The sequence below is a fragment of the Canis lupus genome, chromosome 13 (assembly GCF_011100685.1).
Source record: "Canis lupus familiaris isolate Mischka breed German Shepherd chromosome 13, alternate assembly UU_Cfam_GSD_1.0, whole genome shotgun sequence".
Classification (NCBI taxonomy): domain Eukaryota; kingdom Metazoa; phylum Chordata; class Mammalia; order Carnivora; family Canidae; genus Canis; species Canis lupus.
The window spans coordinates 47,242,794-47,269,679 of record NC_049234.1 but is presented as its reverse complement, the minus strand read 5'-3'; the positions used below and the strand labels follow the sequence as shown (position 1 = coordinate 47,269,679).

Sequence of the window (26,886 nt, the reverse complement as noted above, 5' to 3'; positions counted from 1 at the left end):
GTGCTCAGTGCTCATCATGTTAAGTGTACTCTTTAATCTCCATCACCTATTTCACCCAACCTCCAAACCACCTATCCTCTGGTAACCACCAATTTGTTGTTGTAGTAAAGAGTCTATTTCTTGGTTTCTCTCTCTCTGTCTTTTTATTTTTGCCTTTGCTCCTTTGTTTTGCCTCTTAAATTCTACATATGAGTGAAATCATGTGATATTTGTCTTTCTCTGATTTATTTTGCTTAGCATTATATACTCTAGCTCCATCCGTGTTGCAAATGGCAAGATTTTGTTCTTTTTTTATGACTTTGTGTATGTGTGTGTGTGTGTGTGTGAGAGAGAGAGAGAGAGAGAGAGAGAATACCATATTTTCTTTATCCCTTTATTGATGGACATTTGGGCTACTTCCGTAATTTGGCTATTGTAAATAATGTTGCAGTAAACATAGGGGTACAGTAAACTGTAGTGTTTTGGTATATTTTTTTGGGCAAATACCCAGTAGTGTGATTATTGGATCATACGGCAGTTGTATATGTAACTTTTTTGTGGGACCCAGACTGTTTTCCACAGTGGCTGCACAGGTTTGTATTCCCACCAACAGTGCATGACGGTTTCTTTTTTTCCATATCCTCACCAACACTTGTTAAGTTTTTTATTTTAGCCATTCTGACAGGTGTGAGGGGATATATCATTATAGTTTTGATTTGCATTTCCATGATGATAAGTGATGATGAACATCTTTTCATGGGTCTGTTGGCTATATGTATGTCTTCTTTGGAGAAACATCTGTTCATGTCTTCTGCCTACTTTTTAATTGGATTATTTTTTTGGGTATTGAGTTTTATACACTTTTAAATATATTTTGGATAGTAACTCTTTATTGGATATATCATTTGCAAATATCTTCTCCCATTCAGTATGTTGCCTATTAGTTTTGTTGATTGTTTCCTTCACTGTGCAGAAAGTTTTTGTGTTGCTGTCGTCCTAATAGTTTATTTTTGTTTTTATTTCCCTTGCATCAGAAAATGTATGTAGAAAAATGTTGCTATGGCCAGTGTCAGTGAAATTACTGCTTGTGCTCTCTTCTATGATTTTTATGGTTTTAGGTCTTATAATTTAGGTCTCTAATCCATTTCGAGTTTATATTTTTGTGTATGATGGAAGAAAGTGGTCCAGTTTCATTCTTTTGCATGTAGCTATCCAGTTTTCCCACCATTTATTAAAGAGACTTTTTTCACTGTGTATTATTTTCTTCTTTGCTGAAGATTAATTCACCATGTAATTGTGGGTTTATTTCTCAATATTCTCTTCTGTTACCTTGATCAGTGTGTCAGTTTTGAGTCAGTACCATACTACCTTGATCACTATGGCTTTGTAATATAATTTGAAGTCTGGAATTGTGTATGTAGTAAATATTTTTAAAATTTCAATCATTTATTTTTTTCATGCTAGGGTATAGTTTTGCTAAACTCACCTATTCGGTTGATTCATTTGTAGAGTATTGAATGTCTTTATAGATGGTCATATCATCTGCAATGAAGACAATATTACTTTTCTTTGTAATATGGATGCTTTTTGTTGCTTTTCCTTACTGCACTAGTTGACTAGAATCTCCAGAAAAATATTGATTAGAAGTAGTGAAAACAGGTATCCTTGTTTTGCTCCTGACTTAGGAGAAATGAATATACACTTTCTTCATTTCTTATCATCTTAATTATAGGGTTTAAAAAATTTTTTTTAAAGATCTTATTTATTTGAGTGGGAGAGAGAGAGAGAGTGTGTGTGCATGCACAAGCAGAGGGAGGAGCAGAGGGAGAAGATGAAGCAGACTCCCTGATGAGCAGGGAGTCCCATTTGGCTTGATCTCAGGACCCTGAGAGCATGACCTGAGCTGAAGGCAGACATTTAACTGACTCAGCCACCCAGGTACTCCAATTGTAGGATTTTTGTAAATGTTTTTTTTTACCAGCTTGAGGAAGTTTTTTTTGACTAGTTTGCAGAAAGTTTTTATCAGGAATACATGTTGGATTTTGTCAAATGCCTTTTCTTCTCCTTTAGAAATGGTTGTATGGGTTTTCTTTTAGATTAGAAATATGTTGAATTACATTGATTGATGTTAAACCAACCTTGCATTCCTGGAGTGAAAGCCACTTGGTTGGTTGTGTCTATTTTTATATTTTTGTCGTGTTTAATAGAATATAACTTTGTTTAGAAATTTTATATCTAGGGGCGCCTGGCTGGCCCAATCGGTAGAGTGTGCAACTCTTGGTTTCAAGGTCGTGAGTTCAAGCCCCACATTGGGTATGGAGCTTACTTGAAATAAATAAATAAATAAAATTTTTAAAAAGAGAATTTTTACATCTATGTTTATGAGGGATATTTTTCTGTAGTCTTTGTTTCTTGTAATACCTGATTTTAGCATCAGGGTAATGATAGCCTCATAAAATGAGTTGGAAAGTATTCTCTCTTCTTCATTTTCCCAAAAGAGTTTGTGCAAAGTATGCATTTGTTTCATCCTTAAATTTTGGAAGTTTTTAGTTGGAAGAGTTTAAACTACAAATTCAATTTTTTAAAATATGGGACTTTTAGCTCATCCATTTTATCTTGGTTGAGCTTTATAGTTTTCTGTTTCTCAAAGAATTTGTCCATTTTATCTTAGTTGTTTATAATTGGCATAATATTTACTAATTACCTTTTTAACATTTTTTAAAAAGATTTTATTTATTTATTCCTGAGAGACAGAGAGAGAGAGAGAGACAGACAGACAGACAGACAGGCAGAGGGAGAAACAGGCTCCATGCAGGGAGCCTGATGTGGGACTTGATCCCAAGTCTCCAGGATCAGGCCCTGGGCTGAAGGTGGCATTAAACTGCAAAGCCACTTGGGCTGCCCCCTTTTTAACATTTGTAAAATCTTTGGAGATCATTACTTTTCTCATTCCTGAAATTGTTAATTTATTCATTGTCTCTCTCTTTTTTTTTTTCCTGGCCAGTTAGCTGGAGGCTTATCAATTTTATTAATCTTCTCAGAGACCAGCTTTTGATTTCATTGACTGTTTCTATTGATTTTGTTTTATATTGCATTGGTTTTTAGTTTGACTATTATTATGTCTTCTCACTTTGAGTTCAATTTTTTTCTTCTAGTTTCTTAAGGTAGAAACAAGTCATTAGTCTGAAACTTTTCTGGTTCTTTATTTTTTTATTTATTTTATTTTATTTTTCTGGTTCTTAATATTATAAATTTCCTTCCTGAATACTACTTTAGTTGTATTGTGCAAAGTTTGATATGTTGTGTTTTTAATTTTCATTCAGTTCATTTTACTTCTCTATTCCTCATTTGATTTATTCTGTGACCAATGCATTATTTAGAAGTATTTAATTAGCTTTCAGATATTTGGGGGACTTTATAGAGTAAGTAAGTACTGTGCTGCATATGATGGGGATAGAAAGATGTATATTCATGCTCTACTCAGAGAGCATGTAGTCTGCTTGGACAGTTGGGTGAGTACAGAGGTAGTTTAAGTTTGTAAGTATTTGTCATATTTTTCATAAAGTACCTCTAACAACAAAGACAATAAATATGTATCTTTAGGGCCTAGAAATGTGAAATGTTCACCTGTAATCACAAAATGTATTTGAAGTCTTGTCTTACCTCTCAAATATGCATTTGAACTTTTCATTCTGTTATATAACATATATTTGTTTTAATAGAAAATGCTTAAAATGACTTATTAGGTCAATACTGTTGGGAAAAGAGCGTATTTGTCTAATGAAAATGCAGATTTCAGCTGCCATTTCTTTATGCTGCTAGTGTACCATTCTCTGGAAATTATTTATTCATTAATTCAACTAATATTTCTGAAACCACATTATGGGCTTGGTACTGTTTTAGACACTATTTAGATACTATTTAGAGGCTGTGTGGTTTCTCTTGTGGACTTAAAAGATCGACAAAAACCAATGATGTGATTACAAATAGTGATAAGTACTTGGAAGACCATAAAACAAGAAGCTTCAGCCTTTTAGTAGGTTCTTTGTAAGTGCCTGCGGAGCTTCCAAGTGAATAAAATGCTTCAGCTTCATTAAATAGATTTTATGACATTTTCTTTGCAAAAGCTTATTTTTATTTATATATTTGTTTGTACTTTGCTTTTTGATTGTGTCTTAATTGTAGTATTATAGTTTAGAAAATTGATGTCCAAGTGAGTGAAATCTTTATGACTTGTATGTGCTGATTTTTTGGGGAAACAAGTTTTGTAATTTTACTGTATGTTGTGTTACAATATTTTTGTTTTGATTTGTCTTTCATATTGAAGTAACTATTAGTTTTAATCTTCTGAGATTTTGTAAATAAATATATATCCTATCCCAACTTTAGTGACTTTATAGACTTTGTTTATGCTCAGCCATTATCCTTTTTTTTTTAAAAAAAAGATTTTATTTATTTGACAGAGAGCACGCGTGTGCACAAGCAGGGGGAGCAGCAGGCAAAGGGGCAGAGGAGAGGGAAAAACAGCTCTGCCCAACAGAGTCCAGCATGGGACTCTATCCCAGGACCCTGGGATCATGACCTGAGCCGAAGGCAGATGCTTAACTGAGTGGGCCACCCAGGTGCCCCCTTCTTTTTCTTTTAATATAAGAAAAAGAGAGGGTAACTGACTTCTCAGGTACTTTACAGCTCTGAAAATCTATAATCCTTAGAATATTGAGCTGTGTCCGGCTGTAAAAAAATTTGTATTTCTAAGCTTTAAGTTTTCAATGTTGATTTTTATTTCAAATCTAAAGAATTAACATTTAGTAAGAATTTTCATACAAGCTTTTGTGTGTGTGTGTGTGTGTGTGTGTGTGTCGCTTCTCTGAGTTTGTTTTTCTTTTAAGTAATCTTTACACCCAATGTGGGACCCAAACTCACAATTCCAAGATCAAGAGTTGCACGCTCCACTGACTGAACCAGCCAGGAACCCCAAGTTTTGTTTTATTTTTTAAAGATAATTGCTGTTTAGTTTTTGAAACTTTGATGAAAAGGGTCTGTATCCAATCTAAGTGCATTTCTCTTTAAATTTAGTATGCTTAGATTTACTTTTGGATATCTTTTCTCTAACCTCAGTTTAGTTATCTAGTAATTGTAAGTTACTTTTCTTGGGATGTTGTAGGAGTTGAAAATTCAAATGGGATAGGTCAGAAGTAGAGTTTTTGAGTGAGAATGTGGTCTTGTAAGACTTAAATTCAAGGGAAGGTCAACCTGGGGGTAGCTACAAATATTTGTATATGGGAAGAATTTGAAATATACTTATTCAGTTATACTGACAGTATTGAAAGTTACCCACAACTTTTAGACTTCTAATTTACTCTGTGTTTGGAATTTGAGTGTTTGTAGTTGGTAACTGAATCATAAAATGAAAATGGCCTTGAACATTTGGATGAAGAATTAGATAAACAAAAATGCTTTTAAGATATTGCAGATAATGAAACAAAGCAAAATAAACTTAAAAGCATCTATTTCTTTTTAAAGTTTAGTTATTTATTTTTTTGGTAATTGCTATACCCAATGTGGTGCTTGAACATATGACCCTGAGATCAAGAGTTGTGTGCTTTTCTGACTGAGCCACCCAGGCACCCCCAAACTTAAAAGTTTCTTAAAGAAATTTTGCTAAAGGGAAATCCTGAAAAGCTTCTAGTGAACAAAAGATGATGAATGAAATATGTTTTTATGGCAGCCATTATTATTAATTGAAGATGTAGAAAATTAATGCTAACCTTTTTTTTTTTTTGTCTTTTTTAGAATGCTATTTAATTTGCTTTGTTTCTGTAAATATAACAAATATAAGGGCTTTTATGTGGTCAGTAATGCTCTTAGTCTTTGGTATCCTTTTTTGTCCTGACTTTATATGCCCTTATTTTTTTTTTTTTTTTTTATATATGCCCTTATTACAGAGGTTTTTCAGGAAACTGATCTTTGTTGTACAGGAAAGTTTAATGCTGTTTAATATACCGTGATAGATGTAGCAATATAAAATATAATTTACAGAAATTTCTGTCCTATAAACCAGGAGAAACAAGCTTGAATTACACATTTATATATTTAAATGAGAGACATCCTGTTATATTTTTTAAAATCTTTCATATTGTATTAGATATTTGACCTTTACCCCCTTTTAAATGTAATTTAAGATATTAATGTTTGGTTTATAATATAAGTCTTTCCAAATTGCTAAATTCCTGATATTTACATAACTAAAAATATTTTTTAAAAGATTTATTTATTTATTTATGACAGACATAGAGAGAGAGAGAGAGAGAGAGGCAGAGACACAGAAGGAGGGAGAAGCAGGCTCCATGCTGGGAGCCCAACGCGGGACTTGATCCTGGGACCCCAGGATCACGCCCTGGGCCAAAGGCAGGCGCTAAACCTCTGAGCCATCCAGGCATCCCCATAACTGAAAATATTTTGCTAAGATATAAAATCCATGGTGATCTGTAATGGAATAATGGACTCCAAGGAACAAATGATGAGAAATAATTACAGGTATCTCCTGCTTTTTGGAAGTTCACATTATGACATACATTTCAGTTTACAAAAGATCTATATTAGTACCTGTTTTTGCTAATTGAAGAAAATCTAAAGAGGATTTTCGCTTCAGGAAGAAAGGCAAAAAGCAAAAATAGTGTTTAGTGTTTGTTTTGCCCCCAGCTATTATAGAGGCAGTGTGTGTCCTGAGCAGCAAGGGTGGCCTCACCAAGCTCCTTCCCCAGGAGCTACATACTCAACACCTCAGCATCAAGCTGCCAGATTTTGAACTGTGTCTGTGAACATCTGTGTTTTGTCTCTTATTTATTTTGGACATTTGTTAGCAAGATACATCATAGGGTATCAGTAAAGCCTAAGAGGTTATTTTTTGGGTCTAGGAAGGCTCAGAAATTTTTCTGTATAAATTATGGTAATTGCTTCTTTATGCTATTTCAGTTTATGAAAGTTTTCACTAAGAATACTCTTGGATAGGGGTGCCTGGCTGGCTCAGTTGGTTGTGTCTGACTCTTGGTTTCAGCTTAGGTCATGATCTCAGGGTCATGAAATCGAGCCCCATGTTGGGCTCTGTGGTAAGCCTGGAGTCTGCTTAAGATTCTCTCCCTCCCTCTGCACCCATCCCCCCCGTTCCGGCTTATATATACACTCTCTCTAAAAAGAAAAAAGAACACTCTTGGATAGCTGGGGAAACTTATATTGTACACTTGCTGTTGTCAGAGCATTTCATATACATCATTCACTCCGGGTTTTTTGGTCTCCTTTTTTATTGAAGTATGATTGACATACAAAAAAAGCTGTACATATTAATGTATGTACATATCAATGTAACTTGATAAATTGGAGCTAAGTATACACCTGTGAAACTACCATAAACAATACCATGAACTGACCATTACCTCTAATAATTTTCCCCTTACCTCCTCCTTTTGTGTGTATGTATGATAAAAACATTTAACTTAAGGGCAGCCAGGGTGGCTCTGCGGTTTAGCGCCTGCCTTCGGCCCAGGATGTGATCCTGGAGACCCAGGATTGAGTCCCGCGTTGGGCTCCCTGCATGGGGCCTGCTTCTCCCTCTGCTTGTGTCTCTGTCCTTCTCTCCCTCTCCCTCTCCCTCTCCCTCTCCCTCTCCCTCCCTCTCTCTCTGTGTCTCTCTCTCTCTGTCTCTCTCTCTTTCATGAAGAAATAAATAAAATCTTTAAAAAAAATTTAACTTAAGATCTATTCCATACATTTTCTTTTTTATCCAGCTTTGATATATAATTGGCATGCTGTATAAATTTCAGGTGTACAGCATGATTTGATATATACATATATTATAAAACTTATACATCCTCTTTAATCTTTACAACAGTCCTGTATGGTAAATATTATAACATCTAATAATTATTGAATGTTTGCTATATGCCAAGATCACTTAATCAGTTTACTTGCACCATGCCATTTAATTTTCCCCAAATTCCAAGAGTAGATGCTCATGCTATTCCTACTTTAAGGATGAGAAAACTGAGGCTTAGAAGTTAAGTAATCTGTTGGAAGCCCCACAATCTTAAGGCTAAGGCACAATTAGAATCCCAGGCGTACAGCTCCAAATCTCATGACTTCCTCCCCCTCACCCATTCTCCAATAAGGATACAAAATCAAGCTTTTAAAAATTACTTATTATAATTTGATTTTATACCTAGAAGCAGGGAGATTTTAGAGGTTTGAAAGGACTTAAAAGATTGTTATTCCACAAGTTAGGATAGTTTATCTGGTTGATTTATAAATGGTAATAATGTTCAAGCATTTTATATTAGCTTTTATAATACTTTAGTTTTTCAGCAAATTTATCTTTCTAATTAATTTTTTTCCTAATATTTAAATAAATTTGTATTTCTTGAAGATACAGAGTCACAGTTAAGGAAGAAGGCTGTAAAACAGATAAAGTGGACACAGGAGAAAAGTACATTTTAATCAGATTTTATACAGAGTTCCAGTTGGACAACTAAGAGTTGATAGAGTCCTTTTGGTTCTATTTTACTTTTATAAAAACAAATAAAAAAATAAAAACAAATAAAAATCAACATATGTGTCTTTAAAAAATTATTTATGATATTCTCACTAACCAGTAGGTATATTTGATTTCTGGTAAAGTATTTTTTTTCTCCCTAAAATTATATCTTTCCTTGAAACATATATTTTACTCTTTGAGAGATTCAGAGTGCCATGTAATGAGTTAATGCAACATAGGCAGGACAGAGACTCTCAAGAGTTGGGTTTTCTTTGTCCAACTGTAGGTGTTGTCTGTAGTTTGTTGCCCCTTCCTCAGTATCTCCCATGTTGTAAAGTGCGGGATAAAGAAACAGATGTAACCCCTTTGAAATGTTACTTCAATAGCTTTGGAAAAGCATGTAAAACATTTGACATAATGAGAAATATACTTATTAGTTATTTCATTTTAAAGAACACTTGAGGCTTGAAACTTAGAAAACTGATTCTTACATAAAGTAAACATACTATGGCCATTAGGGTGAACAGTACTGATTTTTTTTTTTTTTTTTTTTTTTTTTTTTTAGATTTTATTTCTTACAGAGAGAGCATGCAAGCATGAAGAAGGGGGGCAGAGGGAGAAGCCGACTTTCCACTCAGTAGGGAGCCTGACATGGGGCTCGATCCCAGGACCCTGAGATCATGACCTAAGCTGAGGGCAGACACTTTACCTCCTGAGCCACCCAGATCCCAATAATTTTTTAATTGCAATAAAAACATGTCACTAAATTCTCATCATAAATGAAGATACTCAAAGTATAAATTTTAAGCATTAAACATGCAGAAGTAGCACTAGAACTTTAAAGAAAGATGTATTAGACAACTTAGAAAATGTATTTTTGCCAAGAACTGGCTGACATTTAGTTCTCTTTGAATATTTAGAACCTAATATTGGTGTGGTTTTTAGAAAAATTTGCTTTGCCTATCTTCTTCAGTGTCCAGTCTGCTGTTAACATCCAGTGAGTTCTTAATTTCAGACACTGTGTTTTTTAATTTTAGAATGTCCATTTGATGTTTTTGAGAGTCCAGTTCTCTTCGAAATCATGTTCTTTTCACTCGTACTTGTCCATCTTTTCCTTTTATTTTACTGAACATATTAACCATAGTTAGTTAATCAATTAATTTTTAAAGATTATTCATGAGAGACACAGACTGAGGGAGAGAGAGAGGCAGAGACATAGGCAGAGGGAGAAGCAACAGACTCACTGTGGGGAGCCTGATGTGGGACTCTATTACAGGACCCCAGGATCCTGTAGATCCTTCTCCTTCCAGCAGAATTTTGTCTCCTGAGCCCTGGGAGACTGTGAGTAATTTTCTCTGCCTTTCTGGCTTTGTCTCCGACCTTCTCATGCTGCCCCAAAACTCAATAATATCTCTTGGGGGAGAACTGGCTTTGCATTTTAGGGTACATCTAATTTCCAATCCATTTAGCCAGCATGAACAACCTGAAAAAGTTTTGTTGATTTCCCTTTCCCCGCAGTTGAGTCCCACTGGTTGTTGCCAAGCTTGATCTTCAGCTCACCCCTAGAATCAACAAATAAAGAAAATGACCTGTAATCATGAAATGATTTTGGAAGGGCTCTTTTCTTCCTTGGATTTTATTTCATCTATTCTGTGTTGTTTTCAGAATTCTCTGATGTTTTAAAAATGATGGGTTTTTTTTTTTCTTCTTCAGTTTATCTGTATCTGTTGATAGTGGAGTATTGGCTTAACACCAGCTACAACAGCTACTCAGAAGTAAAAGTCTTCAACTACTTTTGCTTGATGTAAATAATTCTGTTCTTTGCATGATTGAAGGAAAAGAATTAGATGGTTGTTTTTATCTTGTTTTTTAACGTTTTTTTATTTGAAATTTTATGAAATTCAGATGCAAGCAGAAATATAGTTGCTGATCCAAAGTTTGGAGATTTGAGCTTGAGTCCTGTCATTCCCCTTAATGGTGATACAACCTTGGGCAAACCATTTAGATTTTGTAAGTCTGTGCACTTAATGTGTAAAATAGAAATATACCTCAAGTCATGTTTAATTGCATGAGGAAAGGTATAAAAAATAAAATACATTTTGGATGACTCTCATTGAGACTAAAGAGTAGAGTGGAATGGGTTTTCCCAGACCTTAGAATCACAAAGTATCAGAGGTGGAAAATATAGTTTTAGAGTAAGTTGGATGGGCAAGGCCAATAGCGTCATTAGTGGGTTAGATACTTTTTGCGTGTCATAGATGTGTTATTTGACAAGTTACAGATTCTTTACAAACTCATAGCTCTGATGTATAGTGGAAAGAGCATTATATCGAAGGCCATACAATCCTGGTTTCACATCCTAGCTCTGTTTCTAGTGCAGCTTTAAGTTTCTTAACCCCTTTAAGCTGTAGTTTTCATATGTAAAATGAAAGTAATATAAGATGCCTTATAGATGCTTTTGAAGATTAAATAACGTAACAAAGGGAAGACACCTAGCATTGGGGTCAGTCTTAAAGTGATGATCAATAGATACTATTCCTTACCCCTTTTTGTTTCTCCAGTTATCCATTATAATCACTTAGCAAGTGATTTTTTCCCCCCTTTACCTGTTGGTCCTAACCAGTGTTTCATTCTTGTGTAAATACATGGTTCTTAAAAATCCCTGATAATAATACTTTTGATTATATTAGCTTAGTGAAATTCATTTATCTTATGAACAATTTTTCTGATCTTCTGATGTCAGTTAAAACTCAATTTTAGTTTTTAAAAATCTTTATTCGAGTATAATGGATCCACAATGAATGCAGTTTTCATTTTTGAGATGTTATTATTTACTGAAATGTTATCAGGGGTTAGTGGATAATTCCCTTAAAATTATGTGCAACATTTTATATATTTATGCATATGTACCTTTTTCATCATTCACCAAGTGGAGTAACCTAAAAAAGTTAAGAACCACTAGTTTTGGTCATAAACTATTGATAAATTTTTATTAAGCATGACTTATTTAAGATTAGTTATAGTTTTGATACATAAAATATCTGCAGTTGCTTAGTTTATCTCCATCTCAAAATATTACTTTTAACAAATAGTACTAAGAGAGTTGTTGTAATGATACTTCGGTGGATATTTTAGTTTATCTAGATTATTTAAAAATTAATGTTCACATGAAAATTTTTAAAAGGAGCCTTGAAGTACAGGAAGGGAATTTGTTTAAACATCCTTTTGAGGAGTCTGATCAGATCCTAGTTTGTCTTTTTGCTGAATCCAGATTTTTCATGCGTCACAGTACTGAGATATGCCATTTAGTTTTCTGCACATCACCACAATATGACTTTATTAATCCAGAAGAAATGGAGGTGAATCATGTAATTTTCTCGTTAAAATAATTCATTTAAATTTTATATGGTTTCCTTCTAATGACTTCTAACTGAAAACATTTTTGTGTCACTTGTTTTAGCAATTTGAATTTGTACAGATGTCAAAAGAAAGTATAGTTCTTCCTTGAAAATACTTAAAAAAAGATTATGCATATATTCAAAGCATTGTTCTAGTTAAAGCTTATTAATGCATTATAAATTCAGGAGTTTAAAATTAAAACTTGTTTTAAAAAAGAAATTGAGCATTTGAAATTGCTCTTTGACATTGTGATGTTATGAATAAATTTCATTCAAATAAATTCTAAGTTGAAATAGCTGAACTTTTATAGTTATTAGTATTAGTGAGATATTCTATTTATACATCTTGTTAACATATTTTAGCATCTTTATGTTTTAAAGACTGATAAGAATGCCATTTCCTTGGGAAAATTTCAGAGAAATTTTGTTACAGCTTCCACATTTAACATTTTTTCCTTTGGCTTTAAAGTACTTTAAAATTCATGAGATTTCCATTAATTTTATTAGCAACTTCTAGAAAACCACGTTTTGAAAAACCACGTTTCAAACAATTGACTGTGATAAATGAAACATTGGTGATGACTGTACTATTAAGTAATAGTGGTAAAAAGTAGGGGAGTAATACACTCAGGGTTTTCTAAATGATTCCTTACTGCCCTGAATGACTTATTTATATCTAATGGTATGTAATTTGCTAATAGAGAATAGTAATTTATTCCTTAGAAAGTAGTGATATTTAGGAAAAAATGGGAAAAAAATGCTTCATAATAACTCAAATATGAATTTTCAGGAAACTAATTTTCAAGTCCCTAACTTAACTATTTCTAGGTGCTCTATAGGTATTTTCCTCTTGTAAGCTTACTTTGGAGGCCTCTTTGGAAGTTGATAGGAACATGTCATGCCTAATGTAAGTTTTTTATTATTATTTAATTAGCCATTTTGTGAATTACCCAGGCCATTTTACATCTATAAAGTTTTCATGTTTTCACTTATTCCCAATTCTGTCAAAAAATTAAAATGAATCAAAAGCAATAGAAATGGAGCCAAAATTTATATCCTTCTATTATTACTATTGCTTAAACGTCTGTTTATTAGCTGAGTTTAACTTAGAAATTGAAATGTTTTTGAATCTGTCTTTTTTTTTACTTTAACATTGCCAAATGGCTATATTGGAATTAGTTCACCTGTGAGAAAAATATAGTTATTAGCAAGATGTTGAAATAGAGAAATATGTGAAAAAAAATTAAAAATGAGCTCTGTGATAAGGAAGATAGGTGGGGGTCCACATCAGATTCTTGAGTCTGTCCAGACCAGGTTAATGGCATGAAATTATTCTCTTAAAAACTTGTTTTGCTTGCATGGTGTGAGTTGGTGGTCTTGGTCCTTTTAATTAAGACTCTATGATAAAATTAGATTTCTTGTTCATCATCTTATGCTTTGGGACTGAAGATTCATTGGTAAAGAACCACTAACCTGTCCTCTCACCCCCAGGGTGTGAACACTGAAAAGGATTAAGGCCCACTGTAGGGAAGCTTGCACTGAAGCCTGCACTGCCCTTTCCCCTGTTCTTTTCAGTTAAATAGAAGATTTTTAGTTCCCATGACTATCAATCTGGTGCTTTTCACAAGCACCAAATTCTTTTAAGAAAATTAAGATGACTTATTTTTAGAAATCCACTGGCCTAGAATACTGCAAGATGATTTTCTTGGTGTTTTGTGTTGACAGGCCCTATACATACTAATTTTTTCTGATGCATATTAGTTTGCTTTAATTTATATTGAATTTGGTGATTGATACAGGTTTTTAAAAAACAAGAACAGATTTTTATGTGGTTAGGTTTGCATGTCTAGTAGTAATAGAGTTTGGCAGTGTTGAATCTTATATTTCTTTAGAAATAGCCATCTAACAACTCTGTGGATATAAACTAACTTTTATTTTTAGATGACTGTAATTATAAGGTACTTTTTTCATTCTTGAAGGCTTTTAAATAGCTTTTATAAATGCTAAGATGTCATATATTTTTTCAGCATTTGCTAAATTAATATTGTATGTAAGCTTGAAAATATATTTTGATTTTTTTAGCTAAAATAATTGCAGAGTATTAAACATTCTTGGTAGTTAAAGCTTTTTTTCCATTTAATTTGAGCTTTTGTTGTTACTAACAAATAATTTGTGGCACAGTTTCTTTCTTTCTGTCTTTCTTTCTCTTTTTCTTTTTCTTTCTTTCTTTCTTTCCTTTTTAAAATGACTGCTAGAATCTATATACTTGTCACCTTAGTGTCCTAGAAATGTTCCACTTAGATCAAGGGTTCCTTTCTGGTTTTGTATGTTCTCACCTGCTCCTCACTGTAAATCATTGAGATGTCAAGTGCAATGATTAATTAAGCTGCACGTGCAAGTGCTTTTTTTCACCTGTCAAGCAGGAAAGAAGTCTTATCGCAAGATTAGATGCTGCTAATTCACAGCTTTTTCTCTAGACTGTCAAGTATGTAGAAATATTTTATATTTAGATGCCTATTTAGAATACGGCATATCAGGGTTTGTTTGGTTTTGAGTTCTTAAATATTGTAAGATACAATTATTATACCAAACCCTATCATTAAACTCTTAATTAGAGGCAAAGAGTAAATTCAGAATTCATACATAAATATTTTGGAATTTCAGGTTTATACTTTGTAGTATAAACCTTTTATCCAAAAACTGTTTAGTTGACTTAGGTTATTTAAAGTAACTATTTTCAAGTATCTAAATAGATTTTGTATGTTATATACATCATGAGATCCATCCCTAATGAGATCTGTTCTTATTATAATATAGCATAGGTTTAAATTTGTGATGAAATATGATGGTAATTTTTTCTTTGAGTATATGGATATTTGCTGAATGTAATGTTAAGCTTTTACTTTTTATACATTGATATAAAAGCATGGACTTGGATAGCTTGTTCTCCCCATCCTAGTTCTTTCATTCTCCACCCTCCTTTTTAAACATCAGTAAAAGTAAAACCTCAAATTGTATAGTAATCTTAATCTATTATTAAAAAGTCCTAGAAAGGAAGATTACAAGGTAGATTCAGGTTTTGAATCGGTTTTGCCATTGGTTTAGCAGCGGGTGGGCAGGCAGATGCCTGCTCAGAGTAGAACCTATTGCCATTTTTCACCATTGATAGAGTAGCCTTTCAGAGTCAATGAGCTCTGTCAATGTGAGCTTGTCAAGGCTACAACTTCATAGACCTGAGAGGCGGTTTGAGAGGTCAGCCCTTTTCAGGTTCGCTGTGATGCAAATGAACTTTAATGCTTAAACAACTATTGGAATTTTTATGTCTGCTCCTTGTTCTTTTTTCTTCACAAAGTCATTGACGAGACATTCAGTGCTTTTTAAATTGGAAGTTGCATTGTGCTAAAGACCTAGTACAGATTTACGGAGGGCTGAAAGCAGTTAGATCATGTTCTTTTCATGGTGCGATTAGAATCAAATCGATTTCCCTACAGCCTTCAGCATTCAGATGGCAATTTTAACAAAGCTTGGGGGCTAGACAAGGGACAAAACGACTGAACTGAATGTTAATTACACTCTGCAGCCTTATTTTCTTTTGATTTGGGGCTGACTGGCAACTAAATTAACAAAAAGTGTGACCATAACTGCTGCCCTATTTTCATTTAAAAGGAGAGCTGCCTCTAAAAGGCTATCTTTACAAAGAAACAAGTGAGGTCTGCTGATCATTGTTAACAAGGGCACTTTTTTCCTTTAAAATTCTTGCCAAAAAAAACTTCAAAAAAAGTAATATAATAAATTAGTCATTGGCGTATTATTGCTCAGAGTTAGGTGAATTTCTGATTTTTATGACATAAGCTTGGAAAATGGTAATAGTCGGTAATTCATTGGTAGTTATGAATTATAATTGGCACCTATGTGACTAGTGTATCTTTAGTATGTACTACATGCTAAAAGGTAATATGGTAATTTAGACTACAGTAGATACTTTAAATAATAACCATTTATTATATAACATTAAACTATTCAAAACCGGCTTGATCTTAACACTTTTTCACCTCACTCATCCTTGCTTGACATGCAGATTTTCATATTTGATTATTAGTACTCATTTAGTTATACATGTTAATGGTGGTAGATGCTTTTTTCCTTCCCTTGCAAGGAAGCTGCAGCTGCACCAAGTTGCAGTTGATTCTTGGAGCAACACTGTCCCTTTTGCACCTGCAGCTGTGTCAGTCTCATCCTAACACCTGGCATCATGAATTATCCTCTCCTTTATTCATACTTCCAGGCAAGACACATTTTATGCTGCTTGGTAGATACTGCAAAAATCCAGTGAACTTAAACATAAACTTCTCAGTTGATTCCTTTAACAGGAGTTTGACTTTAGTATCATTTCTGTTGGTTTATATACAGTATTTTGCCTGTTTGAAAATCTTTATCTGTGGAATAATTAATAAGCTAGCTTTTAAATTGGGTATTATTTTTTAAGTATGATGTGAGAATCTGTTTTGATAGCTGATTTATTTATTTATTTATTATTTTTAATTACTTTCTTTTTGAATTTACCCTAAAGTCATTTGTATTTTATGAACTAATATTTAAATAACTTGTTTTAAAACATATATGGAGGAACTTTTATCATTGCTTAAGTATTGCAGAAGTAGTTTTGAAAGAAATGGAGACTAAAATTCATATCACTTGGTAGATGACACTGTTTATTTTTTTGACATTAGCCTTTTAGAAGACTTTAATAGTTTCATATGAGAGGCCAGTAAGTTTGAAACAGTTGAAAAAAAGATACAGTACTAAAGAATAAAACCATATCTTTATTGAAATAGAGTACTGTTTCTCTTCAGGTTACTATTTAGTACTAAAATGTTGAAAGTATTATAGACCACCATGTACTCACTCAGTCACTGTCTTCTACGTCTCTCCTTTTCACGCAAAAAACAGCTGCATAACAAAGTTTTTCTAAAACCAGTCAAGAGTAAACTTTTTTCTCATTTGTCTTCCAGACACGAAGATCGATTGAGAAGTTATTAGAATGGGAAAACAATAGGTTATACCACAAGGTGAGTACCACAGGGAGCAGCTTCGTACTGTTGGGGTCTGAATTGCACAGTATGGAAACAGATGCTTTTGTTGAACTAAAAATATGAAAGGTGGACAAATGGGTTAGTCTGTGTGCTGCAATAAAATAGAGCTCATTTTTCTTCTTTTACTCTCCTACTTGTCTAGCTGTGCTTGCACTGGAGACTGAGCAAAAGGAAATGTGAAACGAATAACATGATGGAATATGTAAGTTAAAGGGCTGTTTTGTGAGTTTCTCTATTAAATGATCATTTATTTTGCTTCTGATCTTATTCTTTCCATGATTATTAATCAGCAAAGGTGTCAGGAGCTTAATCTCCTGAGCGCAAGGATTTTCTACGGTTCACAGATGCATGGTTTCATGTGCAAGACTGATTTATAAAGTTATGAATGACTTGAAAACAAGGCTTCACTCTGTTCTGAAAAATAATAAATTAATTGCCAAGATAAAATAGCCTGAACATGTGTTGATGGAGTGTGAAATTTTAGATGCTGTATAAAGAATAACCACAACTTTGGTTACGCAGCAAGTCAGATATGGCTTTTTTATATAATGCTAATCAAGTTTCCAAGTATGGAAGAAAACCTTTCAGCCAAGCCGTTGGAGCTTAAGAAACCTTTAGCCTTTATAGATTTTAACTGCCCATACCTCAGTGGCCTTTAAAGAATCTTTCAAAATGTTATAAGAATATCGTTTTGTAAAGAAGAATTATCCTAAAAGTAAAGCAGGAGATGAGATGTTGCTCATCCTGTATTCTTTAAAAGATATCTAATTGGCACATGTATACAATGAATTTTAGTATTTATTCGGTATGAGATTTAATTTACTGACTCTTTGATTTACTTGAACAATTTTCCTCCTTTTGAGAAGTTCAGAATACTGTAGAAAATCATGAATTTTTATATATTCTCCCTTGAGCTTGGGTGTTTTATTTTAAATATGGAAAGGTTATTATGTTAAAAGAAAAAGATCTGCGGAAGAGTTAATTGTTGAAAATGAAAGTCATAGTCTTTGTGAAGTACCAGGCACACTTCTGGCAGATTTTGTCTATTCTCTGAAACAATATAGCTATCATAGATAGTATATGTATGTGTGTGCATGTGTGTCTGAACAAGAGATTGATTAAAACAGTACTTAAATAGTTGGAAATTATCATAAAATCATTTTTCTCTGTAGCCTTTTCCCTTTCTTTCATTATCATACAGTCAAATCCCATTTCTAGCCTTGAAGATAAAAGACATCTTAAAAATGTCTCTTTTTTCATAGAATAGTTCTATTCAGTGAATCAAAGAATGTAGATCTTATCATTATCTATTATATCAAACATTAATTTATGATGATGAGAAAGATAGTTGATAACTTTTTTTATTTAAAAAAGCATATTCAAATAACTTGTTTTGAGATTGACCTATGAAAATTCTAGTCTTGTGCTTTCATCATAGATGGTAAGAGAGTTTATATTTTGCAGGGAGGGATGATTTAAAGGATTTTGTGAAGAAAATACCTGCTATATTTATAAACCCCAATACTAATCCATTTCTGAATTTACGTTGGAAAGGAAAGCTTGAAAGCTATTTCCAGTGCTCTTATTTCCAGATACAGCTATAAGAACATCATTCATTCATAAAATGCACTCAAATATTCATGTTTATTTTTATGACATTCTTTTATCTTTTATTAAAATAAAATAATTTACTAACCATCCAAAATATTCTGAACTATGTATTTTGTTTGCAAAATAGTTTAACTTGTCATGAATATTTAGATAAACTATTTTCCTAAAACCATTTTATTTAGTATACACCATCATAGAAGATACCCAGAAGAGCTGTCAAAAAGAAAAATATAGGAGTGCCGGCTGGCTCAGTCAGTGGATCATGTGATCTGTTGATCTTCAGGTTGTGGGGTCGAGCTCCATGTTGGGTGTAGAGATTACTTAAAAATACAAATTGTTTTTAAAGGAAAAATATATAAAAATTGCTGCAAAAATGTATTTTTTCTAAATTTTCTCAGAGTATGTATATTTGTGATACATTGCATGCGGGAATAACATAATTTCAAAATCTCCCTATTCGGGCAGCCCGGGTAGCTCAGTGGTTGAGCATCTGCCTTCGGCCCAGGGCATGATCCTGGAGACCCGGGATTGAGTCCCATGTCGGGCTCCCTGCATGGAGCCTGTTTCTCCCTCTGCCCGTGTCTCTGCCTCTCTCTGTCTGTCTCATGAATAAATAAATAAAATCTTTAAAACAAAACAAAACAAAACAAAACAAAAATATCTCCCCATTCAAAAGTTGAGATAGCAAAATAGTAAGAAGAGAGTGCTTTATTTTTCTAATGAATTGGGTCCTTTTTTTACCACATGTTTCTCTTTGACCTTAACTTTTCTTTAACTCACAGAAATATCATTTGTTAGTTAAAGGAAAATAATTCTCCTTGATTATGTTTTGAATACTGGGGACAATCTAGAAAAAATACCAACTTTTCTTTTTTTCAAATACAGTAGAACAGTATGATTTAGAAGAAATAAGACAAGTGGCAGTGTCTGTGTGACTTCTGAAGGAAAAGAGGCTGTAGGATATAGTCTTTAAAAACTAATGATAAAAAAAACTAATGATAATTCAAATACAGTTAAAAGTAGCCTAATTATTTTGCATTATGTAGTAAATACTGTAAAATGTAATCCCTATACCTAAGACCTGAAATTATAAAAACTATCTCTGATGAGGACATGTTTGAAATTATAGAAGTGTTTATTGAATGTTAACTCATAAGTAGTTTAAACATCAAATCAGATAGTTTAATCATCAAATTTTAGAGCTGCATTGAATTTTGTCATCTAGTCCAGTCCCTTTATTTTCTTATATGAGGAAACTGAGAAACAGGGAAATCTCGCTCAAATAAAAAGCTAGACAGGAAGCTAGTGAACATCTTGTCAGCAAATACCAGGTCAGAAGAGTGGCAAAGGGTGGTACCTAAAGCTTAGTACAGGATAACCAAATAACCAAATAGAGAAATATTTTTGAGCTGCGTGTAGGAGAGCCTTCTTTATTGAGGCAGATCAAAAGTCAGGAGAATTGAAGAGTGAAAACAAAAGTTTCTGGCCCATTTGGCTAAATGTAGAAGAGTGTCCAAACCTGGAGGTTATATCAGGACAAGTTTCTGAAAGAAAAATGAGGAATTCACCAAAGTTGGAAGCTGTTCAAATAATGTTTTGTTTAGCATCAATTTCATACAGAGTTGGAACAAGGGAAAGAATTGATTGTCGTTTAAGGTAGCTCAAGTTTGGAATAAAAATTAGCTTTGGTCAACTTGTGTTTTTCTGTGTTACTGTGTTTTGTTTTTACTGGTTTTCCTTCAGTTTCCTAGTAAAAGTTCCTTTGGAGCAAATTTAATTTCTAATTTTGCTGACCTAAGAAGAAAAAAGCTTTTTTTAAAAAATTAAAGAGCTATAGGTCCCTTTATCAAGAGATTACATAACCTGGTAGGGTAAAATGAGAACAAATCTAGAACCTAAAGACCTATAGAATTGAGTGAGATAAAAACGAGGAAGGCAGGAGAAATAAATACTGGGTTGGTTGTAACCACATTGTGCTCTAGTAGAAAGGGTGAGGTAAGGTAGTCATTTGTTCAGGTTGACTCCACAGTACATGGTGTTACACTTACTTGAATCATCAGTTTCCTCATCTGTAAAATGAGAGTGATAATACTTGCCTCATAGAGAAGTTGTTATGGTTAAATAGATCCATAGTGTATGAGACGCTTGGTATATAGTCGGTTCTCAAAAGATGCTAGCTCTGGCTCCCTTCCTCATTCATCCCTGCATACATTCTGCTTCAGGTGCACTATCAAAATGGCTGTAAGTGATGAAATAGAACTGAAATTTTTTTAAGATAAAAATCCATTTACATCTTTTTTTAAAACTTTTTTTTCTTCTTCTACAGGTCATCCTCATAGAATTTTTACCAAAGACACCGATTTTTCGACCAGATTAGCATTTACTTTATTTATAGAGACTTTCCAAGTATGTTGTCTTTCCAATGGTGCCTTGCTTGGTGCTCTCCTGGTGGTGACATAACATTGGTTCTACAGAATCGTGTGGTGTTTTTTTCTGTTTTTGTTTTTTTAAATAACCGCATGTTCTAAGTGTGCATTTTTGTCAAACTTTGCAAGTTATTTCATACAGATGTTTAATACTTAAGTTATTGTGCTCTTTTCTGTTATGTATTCTGATTTTCAAGGATTACTTTTTTGTATTATCGAAAAAATACATTTGAACTTAGCATAAAAAGTGGCCAGCCTTTTTTATTTTTCACCAAGGTACACACAGTCCTTTATTTATTAATTCCATAATATAGAAGAACACTTTTGTAAGGTTCTACTTATCTATTCTAGCAAGCACACTCTTTGTATTATTTTTCTTCCTTTTAAAATTTAAAATAGTTATTTTAAAACAATAAGTTTTCTTTAATAGCTTTTTGAACCTAACACATCCCTTCCCATACAATTCCTAATGCTCTGTTTACAGCAGAAATATCCCTAACATTATGAAAACCTATCAAAAAAAATTTGAAAGTATTTCTGTCTTCAGAGGTAATAAGGCAGGATTAAATTATTTTTATTAGAATAGACAAATAATGAATGGTATGCATGCACCTAATGGTTACTAGAGCTCAGGATCACAAAATACGGTAGCATTACAATCTGTGTATATTTTTGATCAAGATGATAATAATGGCCTTACTTGCGTTATTTTTTATTGTTTATCAAATCTTATATAGAAAAGTATGGAAATACTCCTTTAAAAAATTTCTAAGGAAAATATTTCTCCCAATCTAACATAATTGTAAAATGGCTATGTTTCTGAAAAGTTTTTGAAAGAAAGCAAAAGTTCTAGAACTAAAAGTAAACTGGTGTTTAATATCCCATTGATACTTAGAACAGATTATTACTAAGAAATGGAGGACATATTTAGTACTGTTTTAATCCACTTGTCCAGTTATGTATACTTTTTTGATCGAGAATGTGACATATAAGTTCAGATTAGTTTGTTTCTTTTAACTATACACATACATATTTTTTTTTTCTTTCCTTTTGGTTGTACATATCTCCATGTGTTTTAAAACTTTCTAAATTTCTGAGTGGCCTATGTGTAAATTTCTGTTTTTATAGACCTGGCATTATACAAGTTTTAATGTGTGTCAAAAACTTGTTCCATACAGCTGTGGTATCTAGCAATAATGTGAATAACTTTTGAAATTATATAAACTATGCTTACTAATTTGTATTAAGAATTGGTACCACTATACAATATCTTTTCTCCTTGTATTAAATCTTTTAAATACCAGTTTCATTAATTTATATACCTGTATTTTTTAAAAGTATTTCTCTGTACTTCTCCAAAGTACTGTAATTCTATATAAATTTGAACAGTTGGATTCTAATATCTTATATCCTATATCTTATATTGGACATTAGGAACTATCTTAAAAACTAGGGTGGTTTGGTTTTTTTTTTTTTTTTTACTTGAGAATTAATTGCTTCCATTGCCCTCCAAAACACTTCGCAACTTGAATTTATGAACCACTTTTCCTACGAAGAGCTCAAAGTACAAATAATTCCAGTACTTCTCGCTTTATTGACCTTGTGTCCAGGGTGTGTCCTACCACTTTCAAGTAGTGGAACTGAAAGGTAATGCTATTCAAAAACTAGTATTCCTATATGGTTTCAGTGTGAAAGATTATTGTCTGGAGAAGGCCAACTGCCTCTGGATTCTGAAAGAGCAGAAAAATATAACTGTAGACTCTGCAACACAGTGTCCTAAATTCTGTAAATTTGTAGGGTACCATATTGATCAGCTTTATAGGAACAACTGTATCTATTTAGGTATAATTTTTTTCTCCTATTATTAGTCTTCTGGAAATTTCAATTTAAAAATCATTCCCCAAAGAATATTGTAGCAGTAAGATAATTTTTGTAGTTGTTAGTATTTAGGTATAGGAATCCTTTTAAAGCTTTTTTGATTTTGAGAGGTATGTCAGTTGCTCTAAGGGCCCCTAGAAATGTACACTCTGACATTTCTAATGTATATGTAGAAAAGAACCAGGAATGCCTAATATGTCGCATTGCCATTAGCCAGCTACGCCTTGAGCCGTTAGATTTCCATGTTTGGTCTTTTCTTTGTGGCCCCTAGTTAAGCCCTCTGGCTTATCTTTTCTTGATTCATGAATCTAAGTTCCCATGTTACTGGAAATTAGAAATGTCAGAGATGCCTATGTTGTATGAACATTAGTCAAAGGAAGTATTTAAAATGATAATTGTTCTTCAGTTCCTGTTTTCTGACTTAAAGTTTGTGAGATATGAAGCGTAAGTAGTTTTAAAACTGGCCAAAGAAAGGTATTATTGGCAGAAAATCTAGTATAGATTTTTACAGAGTACGTATAGAATTATATGTGTAGGATTTACATAGGCTAAGTGAATAACTTAATGAACTTTGTTTATATATTACTGGCGTTTTACAGGTAGTCCATCATTCTTGTGGAGAAACATTTATTTGCAAAGCTTATTTATTTTAACACATGACTATTTTATATCTGGCTTAAAATATGTACTCTAGAATCTAAAGACTATAAGTAAAACTCAAGTGACACATTTAGTTTCTAAGGCAGATACTGGCCCTGCTCACAAGAGGTTCACCTTACTCATATAAAAATGGTCATAGATGCTTTATTAAGACTCTTTAATTAAAGGCTAGGTTCCATTAATTTGAAATATAAACATGTAATTTTGGCTGAAACTCAAAACGTGTTCAAACTTTTAATAGTAAGCAATGATTTTCTTTTCTTACTAGAGAAACTACTTTTATAGTTGAACAATTTTAAATCAGGAAGAACTACAACTTTCTCCATGGTTTTCGGTTTTATTTGTAGACAACTTCTGATTGCTTCTTTATATTAGTAGACACAGGCAAACTGTATAAAACTTTGACAACATTCCAAATCAATCTTGGGTTATAAAAGAATGATATTAATAGTAACCTGTACAGCTGGACCCACAGTTGCATGCATTCAAACTACAATAGTCTTATGTAACATTATGTACGTAGACTGTTTTAACTTTTATGGTATTCTGCTTTGCATTTATAACCTTTAGCTGCATGCCTGATTTTCACTGTAAATATTTGCTTTGGTTTAAGTATTGGTCAGTAGTACTAAATCAGAAGTACAATCTGTTTAAAACTGTCTTTGACTGAATTCCAACATCTAGTCCTGGACCCTCTTGTCTTCTCTATCCTACTGAAGCAGTTTGGGTCCTTTTGCTGCCCTCTTGATGTCCAGTCTTCATCCAGACAGGGACATAGTTCACATTGCCTTTTGTCTTCCTTCCCCAGAGCTCACAGTACAAATGGTAATTCTTTTGCATTCTTAGCTGGGTGTCTAGAAGGCCAATTAAAGTGAGTTAGTCACATTAAGTGATTAATGGGTGACACTCTCAATTCTGTTAAGGTGGTACTTGCATTTTAAAAGTTTCTTAACTTAAATTTCCCACTGATGCAGTGGTACAATTGATATTTTCCTTTTCAACAGACCTTATCAGTCCAGACGTTGCAGGGAGAGGATAATAGGACGGTTGCATGTGGAGCTTCTCAAACCACCATTTCTGAAGAAAGCTGATTTATATCTAGTCTTATGGCAGAAGGAATAGGCTTAAGGCCAATCCTAAACCAAACTACTAATTATCCCATAATAGTTGTGTTAAATATACTTTTAGATATAATTGCCAACTTTCTTATTTTTAGGAACATACCTTTTATATTAAGTTGAAATGTGAACATACCTTTTATATTAAGTTGAAACTTGAGTTATCATCTTGTTCTGTACTTTTACAGAGCCTTTTTAGATAGTAATATAAGAGAAGCCTAAATATTGTTTATGTTTGTTAGTAGTCATAATTCTGTGTACTAGGGAGCAGTATTCCCCTTCCTGCCATCATTGTGAATTGAAACAACAGAGGTTGTTTGTAGCCTTAATAGACAATACTGAAGATAGAAATTTAGAATGCTAATCCTGATTTTGAAGTTATTTCTGATGTTCTGCAAAATTTTCAAATTACTTGGCTTCTTTGCATTTATCTTTTTCCACAAAAGGAAGATACTATGACTACCTCATATTTAAAAAAAATTTTTTTTTGCTATTATTTACTAAGGTCTATATAAGAATAGAAGTGAATGAGTAGCTTTTTGACTTATTTACATAGTCAGCAGAAACCTGAGTTACTATCAAATTTTGCATTTAAAATTAGAGAGTACTTCCTATATTTATAGTAATGATTTGCATGTTTAAAAATCACATAGACATTAAATACTTGAGAAATAATCTTCCTAATAAGACCTTTTCAGATATAATTACAGATACCTAAGCAAAATCATGCCCGCTCCTTAAATAGCATTTCCTCTACTTCATAAACATGGTGCTGAATTGGAGAGTTGGCTGCTTTTGCTTTTTTCTCTTTATGAAAGAGAGTATATTGCTTTCTCAGCTCTTTATCTCAGAAATATTTTAATAAATTAACCATACTAGGCATTCTTAATTTTGGCAGATAAGCCAGAATTTTATGTATTTATTTTTAAAGAGCATCAACCAGCCTTTAAGAGAAGACAAGTAATGGATCAATGTTTTGGCTACTGTATTGGACCATAAGACATTCTCAAACTGCAGATTTCCTCTCCTGTTCTCTCTCCTGCTGGTTTGTAATTTAGTATAACTGGTTCCAGTTCTTGACATAAATACTATACGGATTTAAAATGTTCTAGAAGGATTGATTCTACTCCTTCAAGAAACCTTTTGCACTAATAAAAGACCAACTCCTTTCTCTCCTAGTAGCAGCTTATTTAGTTAGGTAATTACAATAATCTCCTTGCATTGCCATGAAGTCTTCACAAATAGGAGTTTGTTTTAACTGAAGTTATCAAAGCTCTTTTAAAGTCTCTTATTTCTTTTTACATTTGTTGGAGCTAATGAATGACATTTTGTCCTCTCAGAGGAGCTAAGTATTATGAAGCTGGCAGTGGAAGCAAGGTAGACATTGGAAAGCAGTATGCTGAAATCTACCGTGTGAGAGAAATAACTACATTGTTATCCTATGCTTTGATTTACAAGGGGCAAAATTATGCAATTGCACACAGCTTTATGCTTCCTTTTATACTTTATGTATGACAATGGAACTTATTTTTTTTAAAGAAAGAAAAAATATTGTTCTAGATAGTCTTCCTCTGCTATCATGTCCTTTGAGAAGATAATGGGAGGCTACTTTGAATAAAGTATTCTTTTATTTATCTTTTATAATGTAAGTGTGACAATTTTTAAAAAACACTAAAGGATTTTTGGAATTTATTCCTATATCCTTAATAAGCATGGAATAATTTTCAAATAAAATAATCAGAAACTTACGATGGGTGAGTAATTAATTATGTAGACCCAAGATAAGGTCCCTATTTGCTTTCAGGTAATTCTGGTTACATTCAGGTAAGTCTAGTAACATTTTAAAAAATGAAAATAACTTTGATAAAATATACAGTTGAATTTTAAAGGTATATGTTATATTTTTTACATTATTAAGAAATTAACACCATTGTCAAACATCTCATACAAGACTTTTTGTTGTTAGATAAAAATTTGTTGGCCTTCATAATTGTGAAGAAATATGTAGATGGGTAGTTTGGTTTTTGGTTCCATGTTGGTTGCAGTATATTTAGTCTTACAAAATCAAGTCTTAAAAAAAAATGAATCAAAAAGAATCAAATGTTAATTGACAGGGTTTTCCTAGTAAACAAATGGATTTCTAATTTGAAGTAGGGGACTTTTTTTTACTTTTTCTCTGCTTGCTTGCTTTGGCTA

At 32.8% G+C, this 26,886-nt stretch overlaps 1 protein-coding gene and 1 long non-coding RNA gene across 3 annotated transcripts in view; both read left to right on the top strand.

Annotated features, from left to right (window-relative positions):
* CHIC2 (cysteine rich hydrophobic domain 2) overlaps window positions 1–26,438 on the top strand; it is a 52,235-nt gene extending 25,797 nt beyond the window's left edge. For both annotated transcript variants that reach the window (XM_038556128.1, XM_038556129.1), the window contains exons 4-6: window positions 16,917–16,973; window positions 17,140–17,199; window positions 20,935–26,438. In XM_038556128.1, coding sequence (XP_038412056.1) covers window positions 16,917–16,973; window positions 17,140–17,199; window positions 20,935–20,985 — 168 coding nt within the window. In that variant the 3' untranslated portion in view covers window positions 20,986–26,438. The remainder of the gene's footprint in view (window positions 1–16,916; window positions 16,974–17,139; window positions 17,200–20,934) is intronic.
* On the top strand, window positions 9,127–16,195 carry LOC119864428. The gene is made up of 5 exons (XR_005369023.1): window positions 9,127–9,847; window positions 10,220–10,310; window positions 10,412–10,516; window positions 12,733–12,811; window positions 16,061–16,195. It is a non-coding gene; the product is annotated as an uncharacterized LOC119864428 (long non-coding RNA).
* Window positions 26,439–26,886: the final 448 nt, after the last annotated feature.